This window comes from Bos indicus x Bos taurus, chromosome 3 (assembly GCF_003369695.1).
Source record: "Bos indicus x Bos taurus breed Angus x Brahman F1 hybrid chromosome 3, Bos_hybrid_MaternalHap_v2.0, whole genome shotgun sequence".
Lineage (NCBI taxonomy): Eukaryota > Metazoa > Chordata > Mammalia > Artiodactyla > Bovidae > Bos > Bos indicus x Bos taurus.
Window position 1 is genome coordinate 10,423,369 of NC_040078.1, and position 17,859 is coordinate 10,441,227.

General features: G+C 40.2%; 1 protein-coding gene across 2 annotated transcripts; it reads right to left on the bottom strand.

Moving 5' to 3' along the window:
• Nucleotides 1–1,670: 1,670 nt before the first annotated feature.
• FCER1A (Fc fragment of IgE receptor Ia) lies at nt 1,671–7,945 on the bottom strand. Of its 2 annotated transcripts, none has more exons than XM_027538292.1 (5): nt 7,776–7,945; nt 7,319–7,339; nt 5,975–6,229; nt 3,945–4,077; nt 1,671–2,122 (listed from the first exon to the last, which is right to left on the bottom strand). In XM_027538292.1, exons 1-5 carry the CDS (start codon nt 7,831–7,833, stop codon nt 1,954–1,956), a joined length of 636 nt encoding a protein of 211 aa, XP_027394093.1. In that variant the 5' UTR covers nt 7,834–7,945; the 3' UTR covers nt 1,671–1,953. The 2 variants fall into 2 exon arrangements, with proteins under 2 accessions (XP_027394093.1, XP_027394091.1); XM_027538290.1 differs by having other exon boundaries at nt 1,673–2,122; nt 3,820–4,077; nt 7,776–7,942.
• Nucleotides 7,946–17,859: the final 9,914 nt, after the last annotated feature.

Consider the following 17,859-nt stretch of genomic DNA (forward strand, 5'->3'; position numbering starts at 1 on the left):
TAGATTCTTCATGAATTGAGCACTCCAAACCTAAGCTTCTCTGTCCTGTCAATTCCTTTCAAATGTATCATTTCTTTGTCTGAAAAGTATAAAGGTTGCCTGCTTTGGCCACTTCTAAGGTCCCATGTCTATGAGACCTCTGAGCACCTGAATTAAAATTTCTTTCTTTTCCTCCTTTTAATTTGCCTTGTGTCAACTTTATTAGTTCAGCCACAGAACTCAAGGGGATGTAAGGGTTTCCTTTATGCCAACAGCAGATACCTATATTAAAAAAAAAAAAAACCCTTTAATGATTTCCCTATTCTTTATGACCCCTTTGGAGAAAATGGGACTTGTCAGTCTTATGAATATTTACAGATGTTCCCCCTAGTTCACTTCCTTATGTTATTAATTGTTCAAAAAAAAAAAAAAAAAAACAGATAAACTAAAGGTGCTCTGATCTCCCATTTCCTGTTGTGAACTCCTGGTCAGCACCAACAGTACCTTCCTCTCTTCTCTAGTGCTTTCCCCAGGGCCCCGTATAACTGTCTTCATGAGCAGAGGTGGGGCAGGGGTAGGAGAAAAAAGACTGGGACTTTGTTTGAGATCTTATTCAGTCCTGTACTTTTTCATTGTGAGAGTTATTATGTGTGAGTATTTCTAAGATGTTTAGTTCAGGTACTGTAAGAGGATATACAAGATTTAATTTGGGGAGATAAGACAGGAGTGAAACAATCACAGGGAACTCTTAGACTGAGCCTCACCCCCAGAATTCAGGGGCTCAAGCCTGCCCCAGATTCTGCCAAGAGCTAGAAGTTCATGTGATAGTAAGTGAAGAGAGAACATAAAAATGATCAGCTTCATCAGCACATTCTTCCTTGTCTTCTCATTCGTAGGTCAGACTTACAATGGAGAGAACATTACAAAAGAGAACATTTCTAATCTAGGACTTCATGGTTATGCCTCAAAACTAGCAAGCCTCGAATACTTAAAAGTGTCACATTATCCACCGCTGGGCATACACACTGAGGAAACCAGAAGGGAAAGAGACATGTGTACCCCAATGTTCATCGCAGCACTGTTTATAATAGCCAGGACATGGAAGCAACCTAGATGTCCATCAGCAGATGAATGGATAAGAAAGCTGTGGTACATATACACAATGGAGTATTACTCAGCCATTAAAAAGAACACATTTGAATCAGTTCTGATGAGGTGGATGAAACTGGAGCCTATTGTACAGAGTGAAGTAAGCCAGAAAGAAAAACAGTATACTAACGCATATATATGGAATTTAGAAAGATGGTAACAATAACCAAGTATACAAGACAGCAAAAGAGACACTGATGTATAGAACAGTCTTTTGGACTCTGTGGGAGAGGGAGAGGGTGGGATGATTTGGGAGAATGGCATTGAAACATGTATAATATCATATATGAAACGAGTCGCCAGTCCAGATTCGATGCACAATACTGGATGCTTGGGGGCTGGTGCACTGGGACGACCCAGAGGGATGGTATGGGGAGGGAGGAGGGAGGAGGGTTCAGGATGGGGAACACGTGTATACCTGTGGCAGATTCATGTTGATATATGGCAAAACCAATACAATATTGTAAAGTTAAAAAATTAAATTAAATTAAAACAACAAAAAAAGGAAATTAAAACAAAAACAAAACAAAACTGTCACATTACATGGTTTCATACTTTTATTCAAGTTGTATATCGCTTTTACAGATGCTAATAAATGAATCTATTCGTTTCTTTACTTATGTAAATGATGCTTATTGAGCACTTACTATTACGTGCCACTCCATTAGTTTAATGAAGTTTAATGAAGTTCTATAAAGCTGTGAGCATTTTCTATGTACCTTGTGAGTTGTCTTTGACAACTGAGAAGCATTTACTAAAGCCAAAAAGAAATTGCCATCGGAGAGGTTTCTTGAGGAGTGACTTCAGTTCCCTGGGGGATCTGGTTTAGGCTGTGGGTCCGTAAATCTGTTGCGTTTCCTGGTTCTCTTCATCTTCAATAGTAATGTGAACTGCTGCTGGGTCGAGATAAGCAACCCTGTGTCCACAGCAAACAGAATCACCACCAACAATGGGATAAGAAATTGTAGCCAGAAATAGTTGCTTTGAGGGTATGCTAGATGCAATAAGAAACATAACTCATATTAGGAATTGAAAACTGAGGTTAAAGTCTTCATCTTCCCTAAAAGAAGGATCCAACATGGTCCTTCACCTTCTAGCATGAAATGACATCCAGTAGCAGAGACAAAACACTCATAGGTTTGGGTTCCTCAGTCTGTGCTCCCTGAAGCCCTAGGGAGTCCTGAGTATTTCCCCCACAGTCCCTTTCTAATGGCTTGTCTGGCCAATATGCCTAATGGAAAAGGTCATAGGAAAGATGATCCCTCCCTTGGAGCCTCACAAGACCAATGTCCACATAGGACATGGAGGTGGGAAGCAGATAGAGTAAGGGCAGGGGGTCACCAGTGCCTTATTTCTCAAGCAATCATCATTCATTGCATGTCTGTTGGGTGAAATTAAGATATTGGGCTAGATCATAAATATTAATAAGTTGGCTTCCCTGGTGTCTTAGTGGTAAAGAACCCACCTGCCAATGCAGGAGATGGAGGAGACACCAGTTTGATCCTTGGGTTGGGACAATCCCCTGGAGGAGGAAATGGAAACCCACTCCAGTATTCTTGCCTGGAAAATCCCATGGACAGAGGAGCCTGATAGGCTAAGTTCATGGGGTTACTAAGAGTCAGACACAATGGAGCAACTGAACAAGGCAATAAGTAAATTGCCTTTCAAGTCCACTGTTTTGTGATTCTGCTATTCTATTTACAAAGTAATGATTTTTTGCAATTTTTCTAGAATTTTAGAACCCTAGAATATTACAGCCAGAAATTACTCACAGATCACCTAGACCGGTGACTCTCAACACTGGCTGCCTATTACCATTACCTGGAAGAGCTTTCAAATATTGATGTCCAGGCCTATTCCAAGCTAATTAAGTTAGAAGCTCAAGGGATGATATACAGACATCAGTATTTTTTTTTTTTTAATTCTCCAAGCAATTTTAATGAAGTTTAGTCCAAACCCTTTGTTTTACAGATAAGGATACTGGAAGCACAGTGAAAATCAAACAACAGGTCTCAAATTAGTTAACAGAGAACTACCATTAGAAATTAATTGTGGCTTCTGGTCTCATGTTTTTTAAGATTTTGGCATGAGCAAAGTGTACCAAGCAAATGTCTGATTTCCTCATTGCAAAGCAAATATTTTAAAGGCTCATTCTTTTATATGAAATTTGGAAATGGCAGCCTTTCATTGGCTACAGAGGCAGCCTGCCTGACTACTCTTTCCATATCAAGCTCTCTTTCTCATCTGCTAATTCACAGGCACATAGCCTGTTGAGTTGGTTTCCTTTCCCATCCCTCATAGGCTAGAATAGACTCTTCAAGCTATAAAGAGTTTGTTCCTTCAACTTTGAAACTGTTTTCTATTTGATAAATGTAAGTTTCTCCCCAGGAGCAATAGATGACTTTGCTTGACTAATACTCAACAGTTTAAAAATCCATTTCACAACTATTGCATTTAACATCTGTAAAAATTCCATAATGTGAGCAGGTATTACTGTTGCCAATGAACAAGTAAGGAATCTGAGACAGAGACTAAGGGAAATACTCTACCCCTGGTCTCCTCATTGCAAACCTAGTAGACTTTTCAAGGAATCACAGTTGCCTCCATTCTATAGCTTCAATTGCATTAGGCTCAAATGTTCTTTCTCCTTTCCCCTGATATGGACTCATTCCCTTTCCTTCACCAACTTACGTTTTTTTACTATAATCTTGAGTTTATTAGAGATGTAGGGCAGCCTCTGAATTCTGCCCACACAGTAATAGATGCCACTGTTCCCTTCTGTGACATTGGTGATGGAGATGTTGTGGTTCTCATACCAGTACTTGAGAGCTTTGTTATCCTTGTAGTAGATCACCTTGAAGACATTCAGATTCTTCCAACTGTGGCACCTGAGGAAGAGGGACTCACCCTCCATCATCACCTCAGCAGAGGCCTGAATGATCAACCAGTCTGAAAAATATTCATTAAGATATTTATTTAACAATGACAGATAAAAGAAAAATAAGATAGTAAAAAAGGTCATGCAGAGAGTATCAGAAACCGTTGTCATTAACCCATTTCTTGGCTCAGTCTCCTCTGTTGATAAATACTCTTTCCTCCTGAAAGGTAATTCTGGGGCCACAACATTGCTGACACTTCTGATGAGCCCACCCATAGGAAGTCTGAAACCCATTATCCCTTTCAGCTCTATTGTTGCATTTGGTCACTAAAGGGGAAATTATCCTACTCTGCCTGGAGAGTCCTAGCCTAGTAGAGTTGTCCTCTCTAAACTTATAGGTGCTTCCCAGTTCTATTAATCATAGTAAGCCTCCAGCTTCCTCAGAACATGCATTACAATTTGAATTAATTATTTGTGTAATTATTGATTGGATGTCCGTTTCCTCATTGGGCTCTCTACTTCAGAGGTCAGGAGCATGTCTGTTCCTTTCATCATATCTCCAGTGCCTAATAATACCTAGGAATCAGTAGATTCTCAATGAATGTTTGTCAATAATGAGTCAGGTTTTATGGCTAATGTCATTTTAAGAACTCAAAATTTAGAATAGAAACATGTCTAGGTTGCATAAGCATATTTTATTTAGGAGCAATCCTTGAGGACTTTTCTAGAATCTACTCCAAAAAAATAAAGAAGCTATTTTACACTGCTTTAGGCAATGGCACCCCACTCCAGTACTTTTGCCTGGAAAATCCCATGGATGGAGGAGCCTGGTAGGCTGCAGTCCATGGGGTCGCTAAGAGTCAGACACGACTGAGCGACTTCACTTTCACTTTTCATTTTCATGCATTGGAGAAGGAAATGGCAACCCACTCCAGTGTTCTTGCCTGGAGAATCCCAGGGATGGGGGAGCCTGGTGGGCTGCCATCTATGGGGTCGCACAGAGTCGGACATGACTGAAGCGACTTAGCAGCAGTAGCAGCAGTTTCTACTTAAGAATTTGTACACAGATGTTGAAACATCTCTTTTCACTCAAGAGAAAAAATACAAAATGTGCTTATACTTTAAAAATATTTATATTTAAAAATATAAAACAAAATATAAATGACCTAGCTGTTCAAATGAAATCATTACTTTGTTCACTGAACATTTACAAAGTAACCCACATATGCCTGAGCACACTGCACTAATTGTTGACAGTAGGAGAGTGATGAAGCAAAACATAAGATTTGTTCTTAAGTAAAAGTAGAGTACATGAGGAATGTAAAGAGAGAGCTTTCAAAATGAAGAGTACAACTTACTACTTTACCATATGTAAAAGAGATAGCTAAGGGGAATTTTGCTCTATGTCTCAGGAAACTCAATCAGGGGCTCTGCATCAACCTAGAGGGGTGGGGTGGGGAGGGAGATGGGAGGGAGGTTCAAAAGGGAAGGGATATATATATATACCTGTGGCTGATTTATGTTGAGGTTTGACAGAAAACAATAGAATTCTGTAAAGCAATTATCCTTCAATTAAAAAATAAATTAAGCAAAGAAAAAAGAGTACAACTTAATATTCAGGTCATGACACATGGAAATGGCAAAGTAAATCTTTAAATCAAAGAGCTCTTTGTAATGTTCACGTATCCAATATGCCATTTGACCATGTAATATGCATCTGTAGCCAGGTAGAGAAGATAGAAATGAAACAGACTAGAGGAGGAACATTGGGAGACTGCTAGAATATTGAAAGAAGCCAGAAGGTCAGATGGAGTAGAGGCAGAAGAAGAGAGAGGGACCTGTATGTGGAGAGAGACCTTGAGTTCCACCTTGCTTCTCTAAGCCTTGGAATAACTTGCTTTCTCCCCATTGTCAGATGGGCCATTCCGCACATGAGAGAATTGATACTTCTGTAGCCCTGGAACTTACCACTGATGACATTTAGGTATACGGGTTCACTGATGGCAAATCCTTTGATTCGGCATTGGTATTCCCCACTGTCCTGCATGCGTGCTTTCACAATGTGCCATCTTGAATTATTCGTTGTGAAACTGGTTCCATTGTGGATCCACAGAGAGGACTGGTCTTCAGAGGAACCGTTCGTACCACATGTAAGAGTCACAGCATCTCCTTTAAGTATTTTTCTCCATGGTGGATTCAAGGACACCTTAGATTTCCAGATGGCTTTGAGAAGAACAGATTGTGGAAAGAGATATGGAAGGAGGGAAAATATCATTGAAATCTGTTCAGCCTCCAGAGTACAGACATAATAATAGTCAATCAACGGTCAATCTACCCTTAAACTGTTGGTGATAAGAAACCTGAGTCCTAGAATTAAAGGAAGGAGGAAAGAATCTTGTGGTCCCACCTAGGGACTCTAGCTCCCAACCTAGGAAAAAATAGGACATGAATGTAAGATATTAAAAAACAAAGAGGATAATCCCTCTAATTTTCTTGATTCCAATTTCAGTATCTGTAAATGAGGATTGAAGTCTCTTTTCAGGCAGAGATTATGTCTGTGATGTTCATACATAGTTCAGCACAATGACTACTACATAGCGAGTATTCATTAAGTATTTATTGAGTTGATGAATGAGTGAATAATGGATGAATTAAGGTAGTGGACTAAATGAAATACATGGCCTCTCCCAGCTCTAAATTTTTATGACTATTTAATTGTGAGTGAATAGGGAATGAAAATTATATGTCAATTCTGGAAGGTACTGAGAATCACCAAGATGATCAGTCTTAAAAGGCTTTCAAGAACAAAGAGATATGGTACGGATTTGAATGAAGACTTTGGAAGTGGCCAGGTGGTGATGAGGAAGAGGTGATATGGTCAAAAGAGAACTAGACTTGGATTTAAGGGACTTACGTTAGAATCCAGTGCCTTGTTAGCCATGTAACCGCCAACAAATTACTTAATCTTAATTCAGTATCCTCAATTATAAAATGGCAATAATAATAACAGGGATGATGATGTAAGAATTAAATGAGTTTATATCATAGTATCTGGAGCAGAGGCTGAGACAGATGCTCAGCAGACATGAATGTTTGCATAAAAGAGGAAAGGGTGACTTGAGAGAATAAAGTGCTGTGTGGGAAGCTTTTGAATGGGGGAAAGAAGGAAGATGAGGCAGGTGGAAGTGCGGTAGCAGGGAAGAGCAGATTAATAATCATTAAAAAACAGATGATGGGATGAAGGGAAAGGATGAAGGGTGGGCAATTTCCAGACACATTGAAATGCTGAGGGAACAAGGACAGAGGACTCACCTGCTGACATGCCATCTGGAGCTGCAAAATCCAGAGACAATAAGTTAGTATCTGACCCCAGCCTTCTGCATACCTGAAGACTGGGATCTGGTTATGATGCTGAGGTCCACATCCATGGAGTTTAAAGGGCCAACCATCTTTTCAGGACTCTGTTTAAGGGAGAGAAGGAGCTTCTCTCCTTCCTCTGCTGTCCCTCCTTTACCCTCTAGGAAAATCCAGCTTGATAGCAAGGACCAGACTTTCAGTCCGGCTTCCTCCTTAGATGATGCCCAATCCCCCTCCTTAGATGATGCCCAACCCCCCTATCCAGCTCGTCCTCCCTACAGAATCCCTGGGAAATGACCCACAGTTTGCTCATAACCTAGAAAAAGTCAGCAATAAAACTGTCAACTCTCCCTCACCAGCCACTCCCCCAATCTGTTCTGGCCCCTTCAAGGGGGCTGGTAACTCTACTTACAGAAAAGCAGCAGAGCTATCCACAGCAGGGCAGGGGCTCCCATGGGAATAGTAGGCATCTTCTCCGTGGCCTCCAACTGAGCTGCAGAGATCCAAGGCCTTAGAATAAACTTGAAAGTGAAAAGCAGAAGGAAATGTTCTCTGTGTCATATCTGGTTAACGCATCAGCTGCACCTAAGTTTGCTTCCTTCTCTGGAGATAACATTCAGAGTGGTGCCTAAAAGGGCAATTTTATATATATAGTTGTAAAATCATTTACTGATTTTCTTCTTCTTTTTTTGTTTGCACTGCACAGCATTCAGGATCTTAGTTCCCCAATCAGGGATTGAAACCATGCCCCTTGCAGTGGAAGTGGATGCACAGTCTTAACCACTGGACCACCAGGGAGGTCTCCAGGACAATTTTTACTTACCCCCATACTCTCCATTACACCTTTGTGTACACACCTGGAATCTAGTGGGAGAGGGGCAGAGGGGGCACACAGGAACAAAACTTTCTTAAACTGTCAAAGTATAGTTATTTTGTTTGCAACTTAGAAAAGTGGGGTGCAGAGGAGAGAAGAATAAAAATAAGTTAATTATTCACCTAATATAGGTCAGCTGCTGCTGCTGCTAAGTCGCTTCAGTTGTGTCCAACTCTGTGCGACCCCATAGACGACAGCCCACCAGGCTCCCCCATCCCTGGGATTCTCCAGGCAAGAATACTGGAGTGGGTTGCCATTTTCTTCTCCAAATATAGGTCAGGCACTATGCTAAATACACCTTATACTTCATTCATTTCTCAAAATAATTCTATGAAGATATACCATCATTATCTACATTTTATAGAAAGGAAAATTGGAGCTTAGAGAGGTAAAGTCATTTATCCTAGAGTACTCCCTAGTAAATGGCTAATTTGGGACTGAAACATTTGAAAAATCGAATCCTAGAGTAAAATTCACAATCATGATTACTGTTTATGCATGTCTATAAGTATGGCCAGAATTCTAGCTGAAATTCTGTTGTGGTTCTCCAGAGTTACCAACCCTCTTGTTACCTAATTTCCTGCTGATCCATTAGTGCACAAATCCACAAATTTTCATCTGCTTCCTATGACCCACTGTCCGACCAGCCAAATTGGAGATATTTTTGGAGGCTCCTTCTCTCCATGGGTCCTGATGAGGTCTACAACACAGGAAGGCAGATGTTAAACCATAACTTAAAGGGATCTCAGTAATATAATTTATTTTATTTTATTGCTCCAGCTTTTGTCCATTTTTATGTTTCAAATCCTCTAGCCTGATCACCCTTTCTCCTTTAAATCCACATCTGTTTTCTTCCCTCCTGGACCTCAATGAGTAATTCTTTTCTTTTTAACTCTAGGTCAGAATTAGTCACCTTCTTCCAGGATTTGATATTGATAATGACACTGGAGATAACATCTCCATAAATATCTCCATTGGCTTGCCCTCCACAAAGTTTTTTTCATGTGTGGTATTATTATTTGGGCCTTGCCAAAACTCTGAAATAGCAGAGGCAATATGAAGTCAGCAAGGCCCCATTCTATCATGCCAGCTTTTCCATACAGACTGTTTTATTTTTTTAATATATATAATTATACTTATTTTTGTATGTATTCTTGGCTGTGCTGGGCCTTCTTGCTGCATGTGTTTTCTCTAGTTGTGGCAAGCAGGTCTACTCTGTAGTTGCAGTGCGTGGGCTTCTCATTGCGGTAGCTGCTCTCATTGTGCAGCACGGCCTATAGGGCATTCAGGCTTCAGTAGCTGCTGCCTATGGGCTCAGTAGTTGCAGTTCCTGGGCTCTAGCGCACAAGCTCAACAGTTGTGGCTTAGTTGCTCCTCAGCACGTGGGCTCCTCCCGGACCAGATATCAAACCTATCTCTCCTGCATTGGCAGGAGTACTCTTTACCACTGAACCACCAGGGAAACCCCACCAACTGTTGAATTAAGACGAATGAATTAAATATAAAGTCGCTGCACATAAAGATCTAACCAAAGCTTTCAGCTTCTCTGAAACTAGAGAATATGGGTCTACAGATTCCTAAACAGAAAGTTTCAGATAAGAAAGATGCTGACTGGTCCCAGGTTGTGCAATATCTTAGTGACAGATCTTTAAAGAAAGCAAAGAGTTAATCTGGAAAGTGTAAGTATTTATGTGATTAGGGTTTACCTATAAAACAGAGACAATGATGATATCTAGATCATGTCTTTATTATGAGGTTTAAGAAGATAATAAATGTGTAAAATGCATTGAACAGCATCTGGTATGTAAAAGATGCTCTGTAAATCTATTTTTCCCCTCCTTTATTGTTGTTGTTGTTGTTCAGTCGCTAAGTCAGGTCTGACTCTTTGTGACGCTATGGACTGCTGCGCGCCAGGCTTCTCTGTCCTTCACTATCTCCAGGAGTTCACTCAAACTCATGTCCATTGAGTCAGTGAGGTCATCCAACTGTCTCATCCTATATTGCCCGCTTCTCCTCCTGCTCCCAATTTTGCCTAGCATTAGGGTCTTTTCCAATGAGTTGGCTCTTCCCACTAGTTGGTCAAAGTATTGGAGCTTCAGCTTCAGCATCAGTCCTTCCAATGAATATTCAGGGTTGATTTCCTTTCAGATTGATTGGTTTGATCTTATTGCAGTCCAAGGGACTCTCAAGAGTCTTCTCCAGCACCACAACTTGAAATCATCATTTCATCCGTTTTCAACTTTCTTTATGGTCCAACTCTCACATCCATACATGGCTACTGGAAAAATCATAGCTTTGACTATACAGACCTTTGTCAGCAAAGTGATATCTCTGCTTTTTAATACACTATTTAGGTTTGCCATAACTTTTCTTCCAAGGAGCAAGAGTATTTTAATTTCATAGCTATAGTCACCATCCACGGTGATTTTGGAGACCAAGAAAATAACACCTGTCACTGTTTCCATTGTTTCCCCATCTATTTGCCACGAAGTGATGGGACTGGATCCCATTTATTACCATTGCTCAATAAAGACTCAGGAGAAACATGCATTTCAACAGGACTAAGGCTATGGTTTTTCCAGTGGTCATGTATGGATGTGAGAGTTGGACTGTGAAGAAAGCTGAGTGCTGAAGAATTGATGCTTTTTTTAAATTTTTTTATTTTTAAACTTTACAATATTGTATTGGTTTTGCCAAATATCGAAATGAAAGAATTGATGCTTTTGAACTGTAGTGTTGGAGAAGACTCTTGAGAGTCCCTTGGACTGCAAAGAGATCCAACCAGTCCATCCTAAAGGAGACCAGTCCTGGGTTTTCATTGGAAGGACTGATGCTAAAGCTGAAACTCCAATACTTTGGCCACCTCATGTGAAGACTTGACCCATTGGAAAAGACTCTGATGCTGGGAGGGATTGGGCGCAGGAGGAGAAGGGGATGACAGAGGAGGAGATGGCTGGATGGCATCACCGACTCGATGGACATGAGTTTGAGTGAACTCCGGGAGTTGGTGATGGGGAAGGAGGCCTGGTGTGCTGCGATTCATGGGGTCGCAAAGAGTCAGACACGACTGAACTGAACTGAACTGAAGGCAATCAGCAAATACATAGGATGTTTTCCATGATAACCAGTATGTTGCTCTGCTGCTGCTGCTAAGTCGCTTCTGCTGCTGCTGCTGCTAAGTCACTTCAGTCGCGTCCGACTCTGTGCGACCCCATAGACGGCCGCCCACCAGACTTCCCTGTCCCTGGGATTCTCCAGGCAAGAACACTGGAGTGAGTTGCTATTTCCTTCTCCAATGCATGAAAGTGAAAAGTGAAAGTGAAGTCCCTCAGTTGTGTCCGACTCTGTGCGACCCCATGGACTGCAGCCTACCAGGCTCTTTTGTCCATGGGATTTTCCAGGCAAGAGTACTGGAGTGGGGTGCCATTGCCTTCTCTGAACCAGTATGTTATGCCGATAAAATTTATGTAAGTAATCTCACTCCTCCCCACAGTGATGAAGAAGAGAGTATTATAGGAAAGAACAGAATGGACAAAATTGTTTGGGGAAGAGGAGGAGAAAGAAATGGGGAAGATGCAATTTTTTGAGGTGCTGTCAGAAGGCAGTACATATTTGAAAATACCAAGATCCTAAAAGAGACAAAGATGGAATCTGTTTCAGCACTTTGTTGAGAGTTTGTCCAGGAGAGTTACCAGATATTTTTTTACCCTAGGACAGTGATTCTACATTAAAATTATCCTTCAGAGACAGTCACTTTACTGTGACTCGAAAAGTCTATTTTAAAGCCTCCCCCAAGTCTTCAGTTATTCCCTGCTTGAATGGGAGGTGGACTGGAATTCAAGATGTACTAGTTCTTACTATGGAGAGAATAAGGTTTGTCGTTGATACACTATTTTCATTTCCTCCACCATCCTAAAGCAAAGCTTCAGTGTCCAGCAGTGAAATGAAGGTAGTATTTTGGTAGCAGTAATAGCAATGATTTTACCAATTCAACTAAAGAAGTTCATTAAAGCTTAAAAACAAACCAAGCCACCCATCCTCAACTCACACAACAACAACAACAAAATCAAAAATATCAACATCAGGAAGAATAAACTATATCCTGATTCCCATACTATAAAACCACAGGTACCCAAAGGAACAAAATGAGAATTCAGAAGGTACAAATAAACACAAGATTACATCATAGTTCTGCTCTACCCTAACATAACTGGTTGATTCACCAGTCAAGTCCCACACATCCTTTATCTTATTACCTGCCTGTAGATATCAGAAACCTGTGCTCACTGGGACCCATAGATTTTTGTCCTAATCTCACTTCTTATAATAAGCATTGAATCCAGATATTCATGTGTTCAACACTCATTAACAACATCTCTGTCCCAAATTTTGATCCATTATTGGTTTTCAGAAACCTTAGTGGTTTGGGTGTTTTTTGGTGTCTTTTTTTTTTTTGCCTTACTGCACAGCATGCAAGATCTGTTTTCCAGTGAGAGATTGAACCCAGGCTCACTGCAGTGGAAGCACAGAGTCTTAGCCACCGGACCACCAGGGAAGTCCTCCAAACTTTTATCTGTTCTTCACTTTGTAGCAGTGGGGAATTGAAACTCAACTGGCCATGAATGAACTATTAGGATCTACTCATTGTAAGGTGTCCAGATGAGGCATCTTTGTGGCACCTTGTAGACAGGGAACAGTCTGAACCATAAGGTGCACTCAAGCAAATGTGACCTTTGCCTTATAAAAATTATGTTCCAGCCAAGAGACCTAGAGGGCCTCTGACTTGCCTTTCTGCCTCCAACAGATACAATCAGTAAGTGACCTGATCTTTCCTTCAGAATAGACAGAACAGAATTATAAGCCTGCTGAGGAAGATACCTAGGAAGAATGGTAATGTAAAAAAAACAAAAACAAAAATGAATGCTGGACTATTATATTAAATTAAAAATTAAAAGAAAAAAATTATTATCCAGGAATATTTTATTTTTTATTATTATTATTATTATTTTTTACTTTTTAAATTTTTTTTAAATTTTACAATATTGTATTGGATTTGCCATAGATCAACATGCATCTGCCACAGGTGTAAAGAGATTAAGTGTAAGACAGATTAGGTATCCAGGCTCTGAACAGGCCCTGGAGTTTGATTCTCAGCTCAGATCACATATTGGTTACCTGGCTCTCCACAAGTTACTAAACCTCTCTGTGACTCAGCATCTTCTCTGGTTAAATGTGGATAGTGGCAGCATTTGTTGTTGAGGGTATTAAATGAGTTAATATAGTAAAAGCTTTATAAGAGAGGCTGGCAGATAGTAAATGCTGTGTATGATTTTATTACTGTTATTACAATCATTTTCTTAGGATCCTTTAGACTTTGGAGCAGCAGAGAGAAACTCTTTCTGTCCACAGGAAAATGAGCAGGAAAGGCTACTGGTCTGGAAGGCAGTGCATCCCGGATCACATAGGAGTGATTGTACCTCAAGGAGACCCTTCCTCCACTCACAGGTGAGGGGATAGAGGAGAGAAGTTGCTCTGTGGGAGTCCTGAGAGCATTCCCAGGTGTGGTTCTAGACAAAGTCCAGTTTTGCAGAGTCAGCCCTCAAGCCATATGTAGTGTAGGCTAGGTTTATTTTACCCTTCCTTACGGAATTACATAGTTAAAAATGGTAACAACTCTTTTTTAAAGGAATCCCTTTTAGGCTGTTAGCAGATAAAGAGAAGAGGTCTTAGTCCAGCCAAGGATATTTGCATTTTAATAAGTAACTTTTGGAAGCTGGGAGGAGTAGCTTGTTGCTTGTCTCAGTGATGAGTGTGCAGGATGCATTTTTAGCATTTAGTAGGCAACCCAATGTCCTGTAATACCCAGGGCAGCCTTGCATAATATAAAGAATTGTTCTGCCTTTACACTGTTTTCAAATGTCCAGCCAGGTATTTTATAATTATTTGAGCCTTGAATCTATTTGACAAACAATGCAAAGCATTTTTACATTTTTTCATATATTCTGGATTCTATAGGAAAGAAACTATTGTGTCCTCTGATGGAAGATTATTCTTGTGTCACTTGTAAACTGGCTTTGCCTCTTGGTGAATGTCATAACCAAGTCAAAGTTTGGGAAGAGGGATGATTTACTATTACTAGCAGTAAATAGGGAGATCTTTCCCAAAGCAGTATCTCCCAGAAGATCAAAATCAGGGAAGTTTTAAGCTAAGGGTACATATATATTCATGAAAGGGCTTGAGCAGAAGAGAATCAGCATACAATTGGGGTCAGGGTTGAGTACAAGCTTTAGCTGATTGAAGTCAAGAGGGTCAGCATCATCATTCTGTCCTCCACCTTGGTTACTGCAGAACTCAAAGACCATATCAGATTGTTATGTATATCCCTCAAGGAGGAACTAGAACCCTGTCTAATAGCTGAACTCTTGTTTCTTGACTGCTTTTCCTTTGTTCTTACATTCCCTTACTTAAGATCACTGATTAGTGAGACCTGTGGAAGGGTAAATATTGTGACCAGGCTTAGATCACAAAATGGCTTCTCACGTTAAGAAAGTCAAGCCTGGTTCTCTTTCTCCAGGGATCCCCTACACTATCTGCTTACATTTGGTTTTCCTAGAAAAGCATCCTTGGATCATTCACTGTTTCCCCAAATCAGATCACCAAGAGCCACACTGTTCCTGATCATTGTATTGTTACCAGATTAGTCAGCTAGACCCCACCAGGATCCTAGCCATCCCTTGTCTTAGCCAGGGAGGTTCTTTTTCTGCTTGGATCTGTGCTGCCAATAAGGAAACTGATGTTGAGATTAGAACAGCATCAGCTTTATTCAATGGTCAAAGAATGAAGAAGCAAGAACTTGGCTCACAAATCAACTTCTCAACCTAATTTAGACAGAGAAACCATATATGTAAGAGGGTCAAGGTAAAAGGGAAGGAATTGGAAAGTGTGGGAGGAATATTCATAAGTAATCCAAGCACAGGGGTGTGGTTTGGACCTGAAACTGATGCAGCACTCCTGTTCAGTCCTTGTATGGGCTTTTCCAGTTGTTAACTGTCATGGCACCTATGGGTGTGTCACTTAGCATATGCTAATATATTACAATGAGCATATAATGAGACTCTAGGACCACTTCTATGGACCACTAGAAGTCAAATCTGCTGTCTTGGGCCTAGTTGGTTCTAATCAGTTCTTGCTTTTCTCTTTGCAGCTTCCTTCTGAAACTTAGATAAGAAGGGCAGAGGTATGACTCTTGGGCAACAGCTTTGGTAACAGTATCACCAATACCTCACTGCTGGATAGGGCTACATTTATAGCTGTCACATTTATCATGGATATACTTGCTTACTGTAAGTTATTTCATTTTATTTCTTTTTTATATTAAGACTAGGAACTATATTGATTTTAAAATATATGTGTGTGCATAGGTAGGAGTCATGGATCCAGTTTCAGGTACCTGAAACTTCCTCAATTTGGAGCATCTTCCTTAAAAAGGTGATTAGAAAATTATGAATATAATATTAGGTATTAGAATGACTATTTATCTAAAATAAGAAAACAAACTCAACAAATTGCAAAGTATAAAAGCTGGAAAAAGACATCAGTATTATATAATCCAGAAATACTTTTCCTACCTATCTTTACAACATACTCTGCTCTCTTCTTCATTGGACAGTGATATCACAATATCACATTTTACAGAATGTTGGGAAGGAAGAAATTTTCCTCTACCCTTCTTGGTTGTTCAGGCTGGTCTGAGAAATAAATTGACATGAGAGAGATTAATAGGAGAAAATCAAACAAAGTTTAACGTTGTGTAGACATGGGAGGCCCGGTGGGCTGCAGTCCATGGGGTCGCTCAGTCGGACACGACTGAAGCGACTTAGCAGCAGCAGCAGCAGCAGACATGGGAGGAACCCAGGAGAACTGAGTAACTCATGAAAAGGGCAGAAGCCCTCACCTAAAATACCACCCTCAGCTAAAGACAAAAAAGGTTGTGGAGGGTGGAGGGAGTCAATTGTGGAAGATTACCTGGAAAAGCACAGTAAAAAAGGGTAAGGTTGTTATGCAGATTTAAGTCTGTGCCTTCTCCATTAATAAGAATCTCTAGAGATTTGGTCATCCTCTTCTTCCTGTTTCAGAGAGGGAGACAGACTTACAGATGGAGATTTCCCTTATAACCGTTTCCTAAAAAAGATTAACTTCTATCTGGTTTTCAGAGTTTTCCCCCTGTTTTCTATCAGAAAATAACCAACTTAAAATACTTAATCTGCCAAAGAGACATATTTGGGGGTGGCAATTTTTGCTTCTCTACAAGATAAACTAGAAATATAATTCATTCTTTGGCATCACTTATCTGCATTTATTTTCTATTATTGATAGTTGGGGTGCATGGAAAATGTGGTTGCCAAGGAGTAATTAATATTAAGTTTACACAGGAAAAGAGCATTATTTGGAGTTAAGAATCGTGATTCCGGAGACAGAGATTTGGGTATAACCTAAGGAGTGTTCCAGGGAAGAGAAAGAGTCAGGGGCTTGTAAAGATAAAAGCTACAATGGTGCTAAATTGTCTAGCAAGAATTGTGACGGACTCTGAAGCAAGTCAGGCAATATTTGTGCTTACAGAATCACATGTTGTTTTAGAGCAAGGGTTCCATAAGTATCTTGAGAGGACAATAGTGCAAAATGATAGATTCCATTCAGACTGAAACAGGCATAAGTCCCACTTCCTCAGTGGCTTCCTGACTCCATCTGAGAAAACTGTTTTAGCAATAGTGACTCCATTTCCCTTTTTCTTTCACACCATTCACATGAGTAGCTCCACTCTTTGTAGTACTGCTGCAGGTTTGAGCTTTACAAACACAGAAATTATGATTAATTCTATACTGCTTTATCCCCATCAAAAAAAGACAAAATCATCACAGTGTGCTTATAATTTTGTATTCTACATTACTGAGTAGATTCCTGATAGGAGATAACTTCCATTTTCACTAGATGGGGGAATGAACAAAATCCTCTGCCTACAATTTTACACGCATCTGATGCTTAGAAAAATATTTTGACAAGATTAACTTCTGACTCCAGATATTTCAACCTTGTCTTCCTTCACTGACCACAAATTTCCAATGCCAAATACTGGAGGATGCATTCAAGCTGCATCGTGACCTTTGTCCCTCCACCTTTGTGTCCTGAAGTCAGGAGAGCTGGCTGTTGGTGGAGTTTTCTTGATGGCCATTTCTCAGGCTGGCTTGAGGTACTTTCCCATGCCTGGAAGTGATGATGAATCATGTGCATCTATTATACTGAACCAGAACTAAACAAATCCTCAACTCAAGTTCATCTTGTCTGTATTCCAAAAGCTTTCTGCAGCTACTCTCATGCTGCCAATAAAAAAGAAAGTATGACAGAGAGAAATCTGATGGGGAAAAGACAGTGGTCTTATCCAAATGTAGCTAAAATATATTACTTTTGCAAATGTTACAGAAACATATGATCTCTTCCAGCACCTGCTGATAGATTGGAAAGTGCAGAAAGAATAAAATATGATTCCTGAGTTTTCAGCTCTAATCATTGGGTAAATGTTGATACCATTTATTATATGGTGAAATCTGAGAAAGTACCAGATTTA

Coding starts and splice junctions, on each gene's coding strand:
- FCER1A (XM_027538290.1), bottom strand. CDS start 7,833: ATGCCTACTATTCCCATGGGAGCCCCTGCCCTGCTGTGGATAGCTCTG. Junction 6,230..7,318: donor TCCAGATGGCATGTCAGCAG/GTGAGTCCTCTG, acceptor TTCTTCTCAAAG/CCATCTGGAAATCTAAGGTG. Junction 2,123..3,819: donor CAAGATTATAGTAAAAAAAC/GTAAGTTGGTGA, acceptor TATTGCATCTAG/CATACCCTCAAAGCAACTAT.